Source organism: Anomaloglossus baeobatrachus, chromosome 9 (genome assembly GCF_048569485.1).
Source record: "Anomaloglossus baeobatrachus isolate aAnoBae1 chromosome 9, aAnoBae1.hap1, whole genome shotgun sequence".
NCBI lineage: Eukaryota > Metazoa > Chordata > Amphibia > Anura > Aromobatidae > Anomaloglossus > Anomaloglossus baeobatrachus.
In genome coordinates this window covers 91560041-91572637 of record NC_134361.1, presented here as the reverse complement: position 1 = coordinate 91572637, position 12597 = coordinate 91560041, and the positions used below count along the sequence as shown (strand labels likewise).

Here is a 12597-nt window from a genome sequence, read left to right as displayed (position 1 = left end):
TTAATGTAATATAGGGTTCAGGAGATAAAGAGCGCAATATTTTTTTATTTCGATATGGACGGTAATCACTGGGGGTAAAGTTCACGCATCATCAGGTTCCAGTAAGAAAAGGTTAAGAGCCCTGGTATAGAAGGTTGTGTGTCCTAGAATGCTATTAAATAATTTAGTGTATTGATATTTTTGGGCTACTAGTTATTTCAGGAATTTATTGTCACATTTTTCACCAGCCATTTCAGTAATGAAATCTGAAATTGAAAAGCAGAAAATTTTCAGAAGGGTGATGACCCTGGTAGTAAATGGCTTAAAGATCCACGCAGGTTTTGCTGCTGTTGGAAATGGCTTTGAGTCTGCTTTCTTGACACTGCCTAAATGACAGCAGCTGAGCAGTAAAATGCGCCGGCCCAGCGTGTAGAATGAACATTACACTTCAGTTGACTAAATGCCCGAGGGTTTCAGCCTAGTTTAGCGTCCTGTTACATAAGCCACACAGGTCTGGCCTTCATCATCTGTGAATATGTCAGGGAACGTCAAGAAAATTATAATTCCCCCTTTTTTAGATTTTTATCTGCAATGAATAGACCACTATTATGTAAGAGCCTTTTGGGCACAGTCCTCTTCTACAAGTGCAGTCTGCATTCTCTGGCATGACAATTCATTTTTATGCACATGTGTTTTCCCTGCTTCAACTCATGTTTGCATGATATGGTTTATGTGCAGGTTGATGGCCGCACACATAGAGAATGGCATGTCTTTTTCTTTAAGGCTGAGGCCATACGGGGATTTGTGCGAGTCTTCGCATGACACACTTGCAGCACAGCGGGAGCCGAGTCTCATGCGAGTGTCATGCGATTGTGGTTCGATCATGCGATCAGACCACAGCTGCAGAGGGGGGAGGGAAGGATTTATCTCCCTCTCTCCTCCGTTGCCGGCTGATGCGAGAATCGTACTGCTCTCGCATTACACCGGTGTAGTGCGAGTGCAGTGCGATGTTTATCTCGTCCGTAGACTTGAATGGGTGCAGGTGAAACAAGCTCGCATTGCACTTGCAGCATGCTGCGACTGTTTTCTCGGTCCAATTAGGGCTGAGAAAATAATCGCTCAAGGGTGCTGTCCCATAGAGTAATATTGGTCCGCGTGGAATGCGATTTTTCTTGGCGCGTCTGCTGACCCTAAGCATACATTTTGACGATCAATGTTTGTTGAGTTTTTGACGCTGGAGAATTTCTGCACCAATTTCCCACCTTAATTTACTTGTGTTTTTTCCTTGAATTTTTGCATGCATTTTTTCTTACATGCATTTTTATATGTTTTTTACTCATGGATATTTGTCTTCATACAGTTTGATTGTAACACCAGCAGGAGAGCAATCAGGACATTTCCCTAGTTTATTATTACATATAAAAGCAGGCATAATTATAACCTTCAACATCTTATATGAAACACCATAACTGTCCATGACCCAATACACACAAACACCCATATATAGATACACAAAAATATATAATAAAGGTATAGCTAGATAGATGATAAAAATATATTAGAATAGACAAAGAGATAGGTATCATGATGATGTCTAATTTCCCACCCCTCATATATTCTACACTCTTACCCTTAAGTTCCTGCCATGTGGCACTAAAGGATGTTTAGTCTGGTTTAACCTATCCATAATAATTTATATAATAATAAATAATATAATAAATAATTTATAAAAAATTACATGGCGTTTCCCCTATTTTTGGTAGCCAGCAAAGGTACAAACAGACAGTTGAGGGATGACATTAGCAGACTGGGAAGCTCAATGGTTATTAAGCCCTTCCCAGCTTAAAAATACCAGCCCGTATTTGCCCCAAAAGTGGAACATCACATTAGATGATCCAATTCTAGTACTTCCCCTCAGCTCATCCCGATTGCCCTGATGGATTGGCAATTGGGGTAATGTTAGTTGGAGTTGATGTCAACTGTGTAGTGTCCTCGGCATAAATCTATCAGACACCTCCAGTACTAACCCAGTAAGTAAAAAACAAAAAACACACACAGAAATATTTTATTTTAAAAAAGACTCCCCAACAATTTCCCTGATTCACCATTTTATTTTTTAAAAAAAGCCACGCAGGTCTGCTGTAGTCCACAGATTCCGGCAGAGTCCAGGGAATGGAAATCTAACGAACATAAAAAGAGAAAAGCAAAAACAAGAGACTGTCCCATGTTTATCAGATTTTTAGAAAGCTAAGTTCCCAGGTCTTATGTACCCCAGCACTTCCCACAACTTTCCTCGATTACGTAGATCAAAGGCTTTGAAGCCTCATTCATAATGAGGCTCCATAGACTTTGAGCAACAGCCAGTCCCAGCTCATGCTGTGCTCCGGGAGTCCCCGAACACTGATAAGCTTTGACTTCTGGAACATGGACTACTTCGGATTCCCTGGAGTATGCCAGCTTCCCTGGACTACGTTGGACCTGAATGTCTTTTGTTTTTAAATAAATTGGTGAACCAGAGAAAAGGTCAAGAGTGTTTTTCAAATAAGCAATTTTTGTGTTTTTTTTTTCTTTTTGCTTACTGGGTTAGTAAAGGGGGTGTCTGGTAGACACCTCTACATTACTAACACCAGGGCTTGATGCCAGCTGATACTATAGAGCTGACATGAACCCCAACTACTATTACCCCAATTGTCAAAGCATCAGGGTAATCAAGAAGAGTTGCGGTGAAGCTTCATAATTAGTGCATCTAATGTGAAGTGCTACTTCTGGGGCAGCTGTGAGTTGGTGTTTTTAGGCAGTGAAGGGCCCAATTACCATGAACCTTCTCAGCCTGATAATACCAGCCTCCAGCTGTCTGCTTTACTTTTGCTGGTTATCAAAAATAGGGGGAACCCCACACCATTTTTTATTTATTTTTTTAGGTTAAACCAGGCTAACTTTAGTGCCACATGAAAAGCTTTTTGAGGGGGCTGTATGGGAACATCATAATCTGTGGGGGGACTGTGCTATGGGGGCATTATATTGTGTTGAGAGCTGTTGATCAAGGTCTGCTGACTGAATAACAGGCTGGAGTTAATAGGAGACTGTGATTTCTTCCATATACAGCAATGCTGTGGCGTTGCTGTTTATAGAACAAGTGATTAGACCATTGCAGTTTCAAGTCCTTAAAGGTGACAATTAAATACAGTAAAATGTACAAAAAGAGTTTTTAAACACTATGAAAAAAGTTGAAAAAGTTAACATCCACCCTTAGTACATAAAAAATTGAGAGTTAAAAAAAAAAAATACACATATTTGGTATTGCTGCGTTTGTAAAAGTCTGAAAATATTAAATAAATTAATCCGATAGGTAAATAGCGTAACGAGAAAAAAATCAAAACAACAGAATTGCATTTTTTCGGGCACGCAACTAAAGAAAAACTGTATTAGCAGACAATCAAAAGATAATATATAACAAAAAATAATGTGAGTAAAAGCATTAGCTCGTGGCAAAAAAACAAGCCTTAATATAGCTCTATATCCCAAAAATTAAAACGTTACGGCTCTTTAAAACACAAGCAAAGTTTTGGGCTTTTTTTCAAAATTTCAGATTTTTTTTCACCACTTAAATTAAAAGAAAAGCTACACATGTTTGGTATCTACGTAATCGCATTTACCTGGAGAATGATACTATCAAGTCATTTTTCTGGTAAAATGAATGCTGTAGATAATAATGAAAAAAAAAATGCAGAATTTCCCTTTTTTTGCTATTTTGCCACGCTTGGATTTTTTTCCTCAGTTATCATTATATCATATAATAAAATGAATGGTGTCATTCAAATATATAACTCGTCCTGCAAAAAAACAAGGCCTCACGTGGCTATATCGACTGAAAAATAAAGTTATGGCTCTTAGAATAAGTGGAGGAAAAAACGAAAACGAAAAATCACCCAGTCCCTAAGTGGTTATGGTGCAGTCAATGAAGCCTCGCACTTCCGATTTTACTAACTGCTGACTATAAGGCACACATAAATTTAAACAAGACATTTTCTTATTAAAAAGTGCATCTTATAGTCAGATAAATACAGCATATAGAATACATTCAGATTGGCTGAATAGAAGTTTAGTCTAGCTGAAATTACCTATTACAGGTCAAAATATCGCCAACATTTTTACATCTATGATTAGTAATCAAAGATTTATTCAGTCTGTCTTTCAAATCTTTATCCTGTTGTAAAATATGCCAATGTTTTTAATTGGCAGAACGAATATCACTATTCGGGGGACTATATTTAAAATTAAAGGTGAATCTTTTAGTGGCTTTATTTGGATTGGAGACTATGGGATGTGTAGTGACAGGGAAGATAGCCTTTGCAAGAGCCACATCCAACAATTGGGGTGGATAGCCCCGTTGGAGGAATCTAGTTTTTAATTCATCAGCTTGTTTTAAAAACAAGTCATTATCATTGTTGATTCGCTTTAGATGTAAGATTTGGCTAAAAGGCCCGCTTTTTTGGTGTCCCATGGATTTGCACCACCAAAATGAAGAAGAGAATTGGTGGATGTGATTTTTCCATGCACCGATCTTATAACATCCCCATCAATAATGCCAATTCTTACGTCTAAGAAATCTAAAGAAAGTCCTCCAGCCAAAGACTTAGTTTTCTTAGGTCTTTAGTGCTGGACTTTCTGCTCTGTTGTGCAGCTACTCCCCTGTGGGTGTGCTAACATGCTAATGAATGCACAGCATCAGAAGCATGGTCACTCTCTCCTCTCACCTCTGCTACCCGACGCTGGATTTCAGCTCAGTGCGCATGATCAGAAGTCTTGGACTTCTGGTCATGCGTACTATGAAACTGAATGTACATGTCATGATTTCAAACTGGTGTATTGCACATGACTGGAAGTCCGGGGAAGTTCTAATCACATGCACTGAGCCGAAAATCAGCAGTGGTAGCAGAGTTGAGCCCGACCATGCCTCTGACACTGCGCATTCATTAGCATGTTAGTACGCCCACAGGGGCAGGCTTACATACTAAGGGGGCCTACTAGCCAAGGGAACTAACACCCTTGCGACTAATCCCTGGCCTCATTAGCATATCACAAAGGATCTTTAGAAATACTTTATTATAGCAATATGCACCTATACCTGCTCTTAGTTTTGGGTGCATACAGGACCTGACAGGTTCCCTTTAAACTAAGCAAAAATAGAATTAGTCAGATTACTCCGCTAAAGTAATTTTGCAACATTTTGATAAATCTCTGGTAATGAGTTTGGCTAAAACATCTGTTTAAGGAAAACCACAGCCACAGTCTCAAAAAAGAAAAAAAATACTAAACCAACTAAAAACCAACAAAGTTAGCTTACCAAAAGGTGCAAATTGAGGGTGTTTTCCTCTACTCGTACTACCCGTTCTCAATCCCTATGTTTTTCCCCAGTAAAATAATAACAGATGTACTCCCCTCCGGTGTCAGCGCTGTTCCAGCTGCGGTTGATTTCTCACTTCAACCGGGTGACTGATTTGGCCAAAAGAGGGGAGAGTGAAGTTGGTGCTGATTGTCCGCAGGGATCCTGTGACATAACAATGTCACATGAGCCCTAGGAGAGCCATTGCCAACACCACTGGAATGGCACCGGCACCGGAGGGAAGTACCATATTTTTCGGACTATAAGACGCACCAGACCATAAGATGCACCCTGGTTTTAGAGGAGGAAAATAGGAAAATAACATTTTAAGCAAAAAATGTAGTCATGACACACTGTTATGGGTCGAGGATCAGCTGCTGACACTGTTATGGGGGTAATGTCCCCAAATTCTCTACTAAGGTACCCCATCCTGGTAATGATCCTCCTGCCTTGTATATGATCCCCATCCTTGTATATATGTACCCCATCCTGGTATATATTCCCATCCTGCTATATACCGCCATCATGGTATATATTCCCATCCTGCTATATACCGCCATCATGGTATAGCCCACATCCTGCTACATAGCGCCATCCTGGTATATGCTCTTATCCTGCTATATACCCCTATCCATCCTGCTATATACCCCTATCCATCCTGCTATATACCCCCATCCATCCTGCTATATACTCCCATCCATCGTGCTGTATACCCTCATCCATCCTGATATATGGCCGCATCCTGCTATATGGCCTGTATCCTGTAGCACACAAAAAAATTAACGTTTATACTCACCTTTCCTCGCTCCATGCAGCATTGCTCCTCCTCCTGTCAGTGCCGGCAGCAGCGCCGCTGGAGTGGGGAGCAGTCACCGTTGTCTGCAGCATCGTTCGCCCTCCTGTCTGTCTGTCAGCTGACCTGTGTGGAGACTAGCAGTGCGCACAGCGATGACTTTATCGCTGTGCCCACCGTTCTTTACACAGATCAGCTGGCCGGCAGACAGGAGGAGATCGCGATGCTGTAGACAATGGTGACAGATGAGTATACTTATTCACTGTGCCCTGCGCTGATGATGATGCACGGGGAGCAGTGAATATAGCTACACATGATCACTCCAGGCTGTAGTTGCCAGGGGTGATCACGCAGGCTGGCTGTTAATTATGCACGCACCCCCTGCCCATCATCCTGCCCACCTGTCAGCGCCGACTTCAGCGCTGATCAATGATGGGCAGGATGATGGGCATGCATATGAAATGAACAGGCTCACGTGGTTACGGCAGGCTGCTACAGCCTGCTCATGCTCCCGATGACCTGCTCCACCGCAGCACCCTCATTCCCCGCAGCCACATACAGACTATAAGACGCACCCCCCACTTTCCCCTAACATTTGGGGGGAAAAAAGTGCGTCTTATAGTCCGAAAAATACGGTATACATAGAGGAAATATAAGGATTGAGACTCTAAGTAGTGGACAACATCTTTATATAAAAAATATGGTGCAATTGTAATAATCAACATTAGAGCAAAGACTATGATGAATCAGGGCCAAGATGTTTCTTTTTCCCTATTCGGTAGTTATGAGCAGACATAAAAGACATCATCAAGGTGTTTGAGGCAGGTGTAGGCAATAAGTAAAAAAGGTCTAAAATGAGAAAAAGGCCGTAAGTTCTTAATGAGGGCTTATTATGCCTCATTTTTCATTTTGATTAGACAGGTTGCATATGCTGCCAGAAGATACAGGCATATAGGGACCGGACAGGTCAAAGCATTTGCATTTAATCAATGTGCCTCATTATGAGGTATTAGCCGATGGGGGAGAGATGGATCATTCTCCGTAATATCATTGGAAAACTCAGCTTTTTTGCTATTAGCTAGTGACCCTTTGCTTCTCCTATTCCCATTTATTTGTCTAGATGATTGAAGTTTTCTATACTTTGAAGGACAGACGTGTGAACATGTGACCTTGCTACTCCACGTGCATGTACATGGCCTACATGTTAAATGTAATTGGATGTGTGTAAAGATTATATTAGTGCTACAATTTACTAACTTTCTATTTTTCATTTGTCCTTGGCAAAGTAATTACTTGCTATTTCACACATTGCAATTAAAATAATAATGGCCATAACAAGACAAATCCCATCCATTTGCATACTAATTTAAAAAATAACTTGTTTTGTTATCAATTTGCATCCAATTTATCAGAATTCACTTTCTAGGAAGGACAGCAGTGTTCAACTTGTTAAAAAAGCATTTATTTTTTATTGTGGATTAATTTTTGTATTTTATTATTGTCTGTGATGTGAAGGTGAACATGTGAATTTGTATAGTCTTAATCTCTGGATTTTTATATAATTGTAATGAACCATTAAGGAGTTGGAGACATGGGGACATGTGTTATGATTCAGTGACTGAGGAGGATCAGAAAAAGGACAAAAGCTCAGAAACCCAAAAAGTAACCAGAGTCGCTAGAACCTTAACGGACTGCAGACCTAATACTGACACACAACTAGAAGTAGCCATGGGGCGTGCCTACGATGACCTGGTCGCCTCAACACAGCCAGAGAACTAAATATTCTTAGAGAGAAATATTAGAAAAGTTAATCTGCCTCGGAGTAGTCCCCAAAGATATAGATAGCCCCCCACATGTAAAGGCTACGGTGATATAAGAAAACACAATACGTAGCTAGAGAACAGATTCAGCAAAGATGAGGCCCAAACTATCTGCATAGGAGAGGATAGGAAAGAGCACTGAATGCAGCTGTAAAAACCCTAGTAAATACCAGCACGCCTGATAAGGAAAAATACTGAGCCTACACAGGCTCTGCCCCACTATATTAGCACTCTGGTGTTACTGGGATCCAAGAAAAACACTGATATAGAGGAACTGAATTTTGTACCAAGCATGACAAAACACAATACATAGCAGAACATGGCGCAAGGTACACAGATACTCCCAGCAGGGAATGATCCAACTCCACCAAGAACTCCACACAGGCAAAAATAACAAGAAAGTGAAAACCATAAGTAGAGGTGCAAAGACCAACCTATCTGAGAGGAGTTCTGGTAGACACAGAGAAAAGGGCTGGTTTCAGAATGTCCTTAGCACACAGGCGATACATTGAGCACTGGCCAGGAACAAGAGAACACTGCTCAGTTATATTGGCCCAATCCGAATGTCCTGATTGCCAATCCTTGTCAGCTGGCTAGTTCCCATTCAGCAAGTCAACTGCATTGCCAGCACTGACCACAAGAGGGAGCCCCCAATCTGGAATCTAATTCAAATGTATTCACAACAGATATGTATGTCTGTTCCCTTTAAAAAACACTGAGTGAAATCAGGGTAAAAATTTTAACAAACGCAAATTGATCATTTGGCAATAGGCCACTGCCCCAAAAGCCAGAGGAGGGGGGGTCTCCTTGGTTACTTATAGCAATTGATTAACTTGCAAAAAAAAGGGAAAAAAAGCATTTTAATAATCCAAATTAAATGTACAATTGACCCACAACCTTTAAATGGGTTTCCTTTTGTTATTAAATGTATTTATTTAGACAGTATGAAAATAAGCAAGTTTGCAATTGACTTGCTTTATCTATCTGCTGCTATTCTTTTGCTATAAATTCTTTTATATTGCATAATGTGTAGCTTGTCTTCAAGGAGGCCAACCAGCAGAGTCTGCTCCAGGATGTACAATAGTTGCATTCGAAGCTGAGGAGTTAACTCCTGAGATACCATTCTCTCTCCAGGAAATTGATTTCTATACAGCAATTGACTTCTCACCTCCTTCTCGCTTTCTGCCGACTCTTGAGCTGCTATTAGTCCTGCAAAGTCATCAGTCCCCAGCATTAGCATTATCCAGAGCAGTTTTCCTAATTATTGCTGCTTCTTCAAATGACATTATCTTTATATATAATTATAAAAGTGTAGACTTCAGAACAAGCACTGAAAAACCATTAATGTGTCACAGTTGCATGATAAGCAGAGCATAAGGAAACTTACCAGAACTCTCACGCAAGGAGGAGAGCTTGCCTCCCCAGCAACCAGGAAGTAAGGAGACTGCAGAGCTGTGTGCTGCTCAAGACGCAACCTGAGAATAAGGGTGACGTCACACGCTACGATATATCGGGCAATATGTCGTAGGGGTCACGGATTCTGTGACGGACATCCGGCATCGTTAGAGATATCGTAGCGTGTGACAGCTACGAACGACTGTGAACGAGCAAAAATACCTTATCGTTGCTCGTTGACACGTCGTTCATTTTCATAAAGTCGTTCCTCCTTCTGCGCGCCAGTTGTTTGTCATTCCCGAGGCAAAGCACACATCACTCCGTGTGACACCCCAGGAACGATGACAATGCGGAAGGAGGTGGGCGGGATGTTATGTCCCGCTCATCTCCGCTCCTCCGCTTCTATTGAGCGGCCACTGTTTGACGTCACTGTGACGCCGAGCATCCCTCCCCCTTCAGGAAGAGCATGTTCGCCGCCCACAGCGAGGTCGTTCAGGCGGTAAGTACATGTGCCGGGTGTAAACGACTTTGTGCCCCACGGGCAACAAATTGCCCGTGACGCACAAACGACGGGGGTGGGTGCGATCGCTTATGCGATCGCATGATCTATCGTCCCGTGTGACGCCGCCCTAACTCTTTATGCCTGGGCGTGCATTTTCAGTATGGCCCTGTTTGAATCCAGATGCAGTGAGCTGGAGGATAGAAAGCACAATCTGGGGTTTTATCCGAGAAAGATGGTTTAATAAAATGTTGGAAATGCTCAACTTGGCAGGTTGTGTGAGTCACAACCAACTGGAAATGACCAAACTGACGGTTGCAGCAGCCCCACGAATGTAAGAGCAAACACCAGGAGAAGAAAAATGGATATGATTGCCACACTGCCGTAGTCAGAGAAACATCCAGGAGTAGGTCAATAGAGATTTATTTCTACACGTTTCAGAGACAACCCTGTCCTTCCTCAGGAAAATCGCATATACCTATATGTGATTTTCCTGAGGAAGGAGAGGGTTCTCTCTGAAATGCGTAGAAATAAATCCCTATTGACCTACTTCTGGATGTTTCTCTGACTTCGGCAGCGTGGCAATCATACCCATTCTTCATCTCCTTGTGTTTCCTGTTTGAATCTAGTAATAAACCATCAAAAATACCCATATCTATTGGAAAGACAGACTGCAGGGGTGAATTTTTCTTTTAATATATAGGTATCTGAAAATAAAAATAGAAGCGAGGATTACATGAAAAGATGAGCAGTATTTAGATGTTTAAATCAAAATTCTAATATACGACACTTTGAAATGTCCAAAATATTTTTCTGCAACTGTTTTGGCAACTATTGGCACTTTTACACCACTCCCAGCCAGTTTTCCCAATTACAGCAAAAATGTACAACAGAGCAATAGTAACATTTCCAACCGAAGCAGAAGGAACACCTCTTACTGAATTATGCATATTTTAATAATTAAGACTGGTATGCACAACCCCAGTTTTAAAGAATCAGGCCCCTGATGTAATGAAGATGACTCTTGTTTCACGCAGACTTACTGTAGGACCTTTATTTTGTAATGTTCTTCCTTGTTAATTGTTTGTAATGATTTCACTTATTCTTCTTGACCCAATTTTTCTCAACTTCTTGTTTGCACTTTCTTATTTATTTAATTTTTATTTTATTCCCACAGCAAGATGGGTTCTGGATTTACTCAGAGTACTGCAATAATCACTTGGATGCCTGCATGGAGCTCTCCAAGCTGATGAAGGACGGCAGGTACCAGCATTTCTTTGAAGCGTGCCGACTACTGCAGCAAATGATTGACATTGCTATCGATGGGTTCCTTCTGACTCCAGTGCAGAAGATCTGCAAGTACCCACTTCAGCTGGCTGAACTTCTGAAATACACAGCACAGGACCACAGGTATTACTCCATAGCAGACTACCTCTGTTTAATATCCTTAAGGCCGCTTTACACGCTGCGATATCGGTACCGATATCGCTAGCGTGCGTTCCCGCCCCCATCGGTTGTGCGACACGGGCAAATCGCTGCCCGTGTCGCACAACATCGCCCAGACCTGTCACACATACTTACCTGCCTAGCGACGTCACTGTGACTGGCAAACCGCCTCCTTTCTAAGGGGGCGGTTCGTTCAGTGTCACAGCGACGTCACAGTAGCGTCACTGAACCGCTGCCCAATAGAAGCGGAGGGGCGGAGATGAGCGGGACGTAACATCCCGCCCACCCCCTTCCTTCCGCATTGGGGCCGGCGGCAGGTAAGGAGAGCTTCCTCGTTCCTGCGGTGTCACACACAGCGATGTGTGCTGCCGCAGGAACGAGGAACAACTTCGTTACTGCTGCAGTAACGATATTTGAGAATGGACCCCCATGTCACCGATGAGTGATTTTGCACATTTTTGCGACGATGCAAAATCGCTCATCGGTGTCACACGCAAAGACATCGCTAATGCGGCCGGATGTGCGTCACAAATTCCGTGACCCCAACGACTTCGCATTAGCAATGTCGTAGCGTGTAAAGTCCCCTTTAGAGGAGTTCTTCCACCTTTTACAGGTTCTAAATATGTAAAGGATTTTGTCAATTGGAAATTAAAAAGTTCCTAGGCTTTGGAGCAATCTCAAAGTTAGCAGTGTCAACAACATAGGCTCTTTTTTCTTTTACCAATTTTAACAAAAATGTAAAGTGAAAGATGGAAGTCGATTTATTGGACAATGGTAAAAAAAAATTATGAGGAAATGTATCATTAAGTGTATTTTTAAGTCAGTTTTGTGTTTTTTGGTTGCTTTGCCTTTATTTGCAACAATGTTTGCTAAATTTGGCGCATCTTGGAATATAAAATGTCTTACATGTCAAAAGCTGATTCTTATGTTTTTAGACTTGTTTCAGTAGTGCCGAAATTGTCGTTACCTTTTAAAGAGTCACAATTCATAAATTAAAACTTCTAATTTTACTACCTAAGCAACAAGACCATTGTAAAATAATAAGTTGCACATTTTGTACAAAAATGGAGTGTGACATTTTAAAATTTTCGAAGACAGAAAACAGGCACAAGGGCCTTATTACATTCCCCATTTTGGATTTTATGTTGCGAAATTAAATATGTATTTCTTAACCTAGGCCACACACTTGAGATAGTAGTAGGCACAGCATTCATGTCACTTGACCTGTCTGCTACCTATACCGACAGCCCCATACACATGAGAGCTTGTCGTGGTCAAG

At 41.5% G+C, this 12597-nt stretch overlaps 1 protein-coding gene across 6 annotated transcripts in view; it reads left to right on the top strand.

Annotated features, from left to right (window-relative positions):
- The window catches only part of ARHGEF9 (Cdc42 guanine nucleotide exchange factor 9), a 602462-nt gene that overhangs the window by 509673 nt on the left and 80192 nt on the right, over positions 1–12597 (top strand). For all 6 annotated transcript variants that reach the window (XM_075323881.1, XM_075323882.1, XM_075323884.1 and 3 more), the window contains one exon: positions 11050–11282. In XM_075323881.1, the coding sequence (XP_075179996.1) occupies positions 11050–11282 (233 nt within the window). The remainder of the gene's footprint in view (positions 1–11049; positions 11283–12597) is intronic.